Source organism: Copidosoma floridanum, unplaced genomic scaffold, assembly GCF_036245765.1.
Source record: "Copidosoma floridanum isolate Cflo_tuat_1 unplaced genomic scaffold, Cflo_Japanese_pri ptg000011l, whole genome shotgun sequence".
Taxonomy (NCBI): Eukaryota; Metazoa; Arthropoda; class Insecta; order Hymenoptera; family Encyrtidae; genus Copidosoma; species Copidosoma floridanum.
The window spans coordinates 486,063-492,232 of NW_028321888.1; the positions used below are offsets into that span (position 1 = coordinate 486,063).

General features: G+C 51.3%; 2 protein-coding genes across 2 annotated transcripts; both read right to left on the reverse strand.

Moving 5' to 3' along the window:
• Positions 1-1,812: 1,812 nt before the first annotated feature.
• LOC111643689 (uncharacterized) lies at positions 1,813-3,783 on the reverse strand. Its single transcript, XM_089590086.1, has 4 exons — positions 3,587-3,783; positions 2,786-3,510; positions 2,333-2,689; positions 1,813-2,084 (listed from the first exon to the last, which is right to left on the reverse strand). Exons 1-4 carry the CDS (start codon positions 3,781-3,783, stop codon positions 1,813-1,815), a joined length of 1,551 nt encoding a protein of 516 aa, XP_089446212.1.
• A 93-nt stretch (positions 3,784-3,876) lies between these two features.
• Positions 3,877-5,217, reverse strand: LOC149375135 (uncharacterized). The gene is made up of 2 exons (XM_089590087.1): positions 4,144-5,217; positions 3,877-4,047 (listed from the first exon to the last, which is right to left on the reverse strand). The coding sequence occupies exons 1-2, from the start codon at positions 5,215-5,217 to the stop codon at positions 3,877-3,879; spliced, it is 1,245 nt and encodes a 414-aa protein (XP_089446213.1).
• Positions 5,218-6,170: the final 953 nt, after the last annotated feature.

Below are 6,170 nucleotides of genomic sequence, written 5' to 3' on the forward strand. Positions count from 1 at the left end.
ATTGCAGGACACGACTTTATAATACTTTTACTCAGCTTCTCGAAACCATTACCATCCAAAACCACATAAGTAACTAGACCGCTTAATCACATCAATACTCACAATCTAAACAATACTATTTTGAATACATTAAATAAATTGAATTATACCGCTCCTAACAAAATTGTTGATCAATTACTATCTGATTTCAATACCACCATTCTGACATCGTTTGACGCAGTTGCTCCTCTTAAAACCATTTCTATCAAATCTACTTACAAACCATGGATAACTGCGTCATTACGGCGTCTAATGAAAACTCGTGATGTAGCATACAAACGTGCTCTTCATACGCAAAACCTAGATGATCTTAAAATTTTCAAAGAACTCCGTCGCGCCTATTTGTTAACTTTAATTTCCAAATTTCAAACAATAAATCTATAAAAGCGCTTTTGTGTGTTACACAGTATGTACTTTTGTTTTATATATTTACTCGATTTTATTACACATTGCTTAGAATAATACTGTTATTACTTTTATCTATTATATATTACATTTATACTTTCAATACTATGTGAATTTATTATGTTCTAACTTGTATACTTTCTGTAATTTTTTCATATTGTAACTGTATTTTATAATTATTTTTACCAATACTGCTTATCATATAATATTGTAAATTACTATGTATCTTCAAGAGTTACTTTATGTGTATTCTTTGTACTGCTAATTGAGGGCCAGATATGGCATAGCCACAAGGCCTAAATAAAGTATCTAATCTAATCTAATCTAATCTAGGCCAGCATGCGTCGCTTGGTCAGTGCAAGAAAAACAAAAACATGCCGATCGAAGCAGACGAGAACTTAGGTCACGCTCGTTCTGACGCTCTTCGATTGCAACTCACTCGCTTGCGATTTGTCTAGAGAGACTGGACAAAGCGGCGACAATTAAGGGAGGGGGGCCCTTTAGGGAGAGACCCCCCCCGCGTTGCCGTGCCACGAGGCCTTCGTCTCTTTCTCTCTCGCTCTCAATAAGCGTATACAAACATACGCGAACATACCGCCCACCTTGAGGCAACCGCGTCAAAATGAATTGAAAAAAGCGAGATAGAAAAAAAGCCTGTTGGCGGATAGAGCTAAACCTACTGCTACGGCGAGAGCTAGCGCAGCTATACAATAGTGTTAGTAGCTTACCCTGGCCACGAGCTGACATGAACATGAAGGATTTACAAATTTCGCAATTAAAAAAAACAAAAAAAAAAAAAACAAACAGAAACTCAAATTAATTAATGGGTTAGTAAGTGAATAAACTACTGATTAGCACTGAGTTTATTTGGATTGCTCGGAATAGCACTTCTCGTACTTGGGTTGAGTTAACAGTTCAACAAGCTTCACAATTGGTCGCGAAAGGGTTGAGGCAGCCGTCTTGACCGTGGCTACGCGCACAAGGTTGTCCGCCCCGGCCTGCGTGGCAATTACCACACCCAAGGGCCAGGTGGCTTCGGGCGCGAGTTCATCACGCACGAGAACGACGTCTCCTTCTCGTAAATTCGTTCGGGGAGTCTGCCACTTGCATCGCTTGAGATGCTGATGCAAGACCTCCTTTCTCCAGCTGGACCAAAATGAGTTGCGAAGGTCGACAAGTAGCTTCCAGCAGTTGGAAGGTGACAGGCCTCTGCGCTTCGTCATATGGCTCGGGGTGAGAGAGAAGCGCAGAGCCGACCAGGAAATGTGCCAGAGTGAGGGCGAGCTCGCCCGTAACTTCATTGCTCAAGGCGCACAGTGGCCTTGAGTTGAGGCAGGCCTAAATTTTGGCGCTCAGCGTCGACAGTTCCTAGAAGGTGAGCCTTGTCTCGCCGATCACGCGCTTGAGGTGATGCTTTGCGCTTCGGACGGTGGCTTCCCAAAGCCCGCCAAAATGAGGAGCTCGAGGGGGGATGAAGGACCAGTCCGTCCCTTGAGCTGCCAGCTTCTCGGAGATGTTTGAAGCAAATGAAGAGCTGGCCAGCATGCGCTGAAGCTCGGAAGCTGCGCCTTTGAAGTTCGTGGCGTTGTCCGAGTATAGCACAGCGCAAACTCCACGGCGTGCAGCGAAACGAGAATAGGCTGCAAGAAAAACATGGGTCAGAGGCTACCTCGAGGTGAACTGCCCGCGTGACAGTGCAAATAAAGACGGCGATGTAGCCTTTGGTTGTTTTGGCGCCTCGTCCTCTTGAAAACAGGACGGGGATCGGTCCCACGAAGTCCACACTCGTGTGCGAGAACGGACGAGACGGGGAGACTCGTGCAGTCAGCAGTTGGCCCATTAGTTGGCTAGGGCTCCGTGCAGCGTGGCGCGTGCACTTAACATGCACTTACTCCGATCGCTAGGCACTGGCCCCGTAGAATCCAAACGGAGCGACGCAAGTGCGACAGCATCAATTGGACCCAGCCATGAAGGGTCCGCTGGTGAGTGTCTTCGACGAGTCTCCTGACGATCGTGCAACGGCTCGGCAGGATGACCGGGTGCCTCTCGCTGTACGGAAGCGCTGAATGATCAAGGCGGCCGCCGACTCGAATGACTCCGTTGTCATCGATGAAAGGCGACAGCCGACGAAGAGGGCTGCGTGCGGAGACAGAGCTGTCACGCTTCAACCTCTCCAGCTCGCTAGCAAAGTGATGACTCTGAATAATTCTAAAACAGAGAAGAGTGGCGAGCCGAATCTCTTTGCCTGAAAGAAAGGGATCAGTCGGCTGGTGTTCTTGGGGGATGGGGCGAACGCGCCAACGCCAGCTGTAAGCTAGTATTCAGACGATCTTGTCAAAACTGGAGAACTTTTGAAAACAAGGAAGGCACGGGTGCACAGAGACGTCCTTGGGTCTCTCCTCCTGCGCCGCGAACACCTGGGGCTGGTCGTTGGGAGTGGCGTCTGCAGCTTGAGTAGGCCACTTCTCTTGCTCCTGCGTGAGCCACACAGGCCCGTGCCACCAAAGAAGAAATTGAGCGAGCACCGAAGGCGCGAGGCCTCGGGTGGCGCAATCTGCGGAGTTGTCGGCAGATTTGACGTGCCTCCACGTAGCTGCTGGCAACTCGGAGAGAATTCCGCTCGTTCTATTGGCGACGAAGGTTGGCCAGTGGGCCGGATGAGTCTTCAGCCAGTCCAGCACCACGCGTGAGTCTGACCAGAGGTGGATGCGACTCAGCTTGATTGGTGAAGCGTCCGACACGTGCTTGGCCAACCGTACGGCCAGCACTGCGCCGCGCAGTTCGAGTCTAGGCAGCGACTGAACTTTGGTGGGCGCCAACTTTGTTTTTGCAAAGAGGAGCTTGAGCAGAGCGATTCGGGTACACCGCATAAATCGCTGCTGCATAAGCTCGCTTCGAGGCGTCAGCGAATCCATGCAGGTGCCATTCCTCGGCCTCGAGGCCACCCAGCCACCACGGGAGGCTGATGTGCGAGATCTGTTGCATCTCACTCCGAAAGCGCGTCCAGCGTGACTGGAGGTCGTCGGGCAGCAGCTCATCCCACTCGAGGCTGAGGAGCCAAATATCCTGTAAAACAATCTTTGCACTTACGATTATCGAAGCTAGCCAGCCAAGAGGGTCAAAGAGTCGCGCAATCTCTGACAGCATGATGCGCTTGGTGATTTTATGACCAGCGAGCACCCCCTTTGGTTTGAAGGTCAAGGAGTCCGAGCTGGGCAGCCACTGCAGGCCCAGTGTTGACACGGCGTCGTCCTGCTTGAGGTTAATGGCCTTAGCCGCCACTGCTTCAAGCCCCTCAAGGATGAAGGAGTTGTTGCTTGCCCATTTGCCTAGCGCCATGCCGGCGGATGACAGCAGCTGAATCGTCTCGTCGCGCCGCTCGCACGCCTGGTCCAGCGTGTCCGCTCCAGCAAATAGGTTATCGACGTAGAGTCAACGGCGTAGCGTCTCAGCGGCGTGTGGGTGAGTCTCGGCGCCGTCCGTGGCGAGAGTTTGCATGACCTTGAGCGCCAAGTAAGGCGCAGACGCCGTCCCGTAGGTGACAGTCGTGCACCGATAGTCCGTGATGGGCTCGGCAGCGGAGGCACGCCAGAGCACTTGTTGCTAGTCTCTGTCGTCCGGGTGTACAAAGATCTGTCGAAACATTTGGACTACGTCCGTTGTAAATACAAACTTAAAGAATCTCAACAGCGTCAGCACTTGAGCGATATCCGCTTGAAGCTTGGGACCTGCCAGCAGCAAGTCGTTGAGCGAGACGCCGTTTGAGTCCTTTTGCGACGCGTTGAAGACTACGCCCACCTTACTCGGATTCTCGGGCCGTCTCACTGCATGATGAGGCAAATAAAAGGATGGCCTGCTAAGCTCGTCAGCTGGCACGGGTTCCATGTGACGCTGGTCTATGTAGTCCTGCATGAAGCTACCGTAAGACTCAGCGAGGTTGCTATCGCGATGTCTGCGCTTCTCGGAGCGAATGAAGCAAGCAGCGGCTATATCTCGAGAGGCGGAAAACTTTGGCGTGCTTTTGAAAGGCAGCTTAACCATGAAACGGCCGTCGGCATTGCGAAAAGAAGTCTGATGAAACGACTCCTCGCATTTGCTCTCGTCGCTCGTGAGCAAAGATTTGCGTGGCGCCTCCTCGATTTCCCAAAACTTCTGCAATTCTACTGCAAGTAGATTATCAGTGTGAATGTGAAACGCGCGAACGTGCATCGTGTTGCTTGTGTCAACGCTGGCCAGGGGGCCCGTGAGCAGCCATCCGAAAGCGGAGTTTTGAGCTAAAGGGGCGCCCACTGGACCGCGCTTTGTCCCATTTTGAATGACCGACAGATAGACGTCGGCACCGAGGATGCAGTCTATCTGTCGAGACTCGAAGAACCGTGGATCGGCTAACTTGAGCCCTCGGATATGAGGCAATTCCAAGGTAACCGCATGCTTGTAAGGCAGAGGCTGAGAGAGCTTAAGCAACACTATCGCCAAGACCGAGATCGTTACGTTGAATTCGCCTCGGGGTGCCACCTTGAGTTCAGCTTCGTGGTGCGCTGTAGAAGAAGCGCTCCCGCCTACTCCGACGACCTTGATATTCACGGAACTACAAGGAAGTCCCAGCTCTGAGATCACGTGATGCGTAACGAAGGAGCGCTCGGCCCCAGGGTCAACAAGAGCGCGAATGCGCAGCCGCTTGCCGTTGGGGCCAATAGCGAGTAGTTTAGCGGTCGCAAGAAGAATTGTGCGCAGCAACAGGAGGGCCGGCAGGCTCGTCCAAAGGATTGTCATCCTTGCGAGGGGCGCTAGCGCGCGAGGAAACCTCCTCGTTGCGCGGCTTTGCTATTACCTCGAAGTGCAACTTCGAGTGGTGCTTTGCATCGCAAGTCACACAACGATTGGGAGAGGGGCATTTTTCCACAAAATGCGACGCTCTCAGGCAATTTACGCAAAGCCTCTCGCGTTTGCAAAAATCCCAGCGCTGCGATACCAGCATGGATTTGAAATCGCGGCACCTATTTACGTAGTGGTTGCCTTTGCAAGCTACGCAGCTCTTGGTTGTTCCAGCGGACTCGTATGTTTGCGCAGTGTTCGCCGCAACGCGTTTAGAACAATCGCCATTTTGTTTTGATGCCGAGTTAGCTTTTCCAGCGTCGCTCGACTGCGGGCCGACGTGAGCCTGCTCGAACGCGTAAATTCGGCGCTCCAAGAAAGTGGTTAAATCTGCGTATAAAGGAAAGCCAACCGTCCGTTCCTGCGAAACTTCCCACGCCTCGCGAGACGTTAAGTCGAGCTTACGAATAAGGCAATGAACAAAAAAATAATTAGTTTGCTCGATCGGGCAACCGAGATCTATTAGCGCGCGAACCGATTCCTCCACACGATCCATCGTTTCGTTAAGATCCGCAACATTGCGAGCTTTAACAGCTGGAAGCTGAATCAAGCTCTCGATACCGTTAAACAAACGTATGCGTGGATTATCATAGCAACGAGTAAGCTTTGTCCATGCGACCTCGAAGTCTGCGTCTGTGAGTTCGATACTCTTCAAACGTTGCGCGGCCGTGCCCTGCACAGCATTGAGCAAGTGTTGCAATTTTGCTATCAGTGGGACGGTGGCCTTCGAGACAACAAGCAAAGAAAAGCGCTGCTTAAAACTCTCCCACTCCTCTAGTTTACCCGAGAAAGTGGGCAGAGCAATCCGTGGCAAAGACGCGTATTGCTCCGCAGCATTAGCGTTGATAATA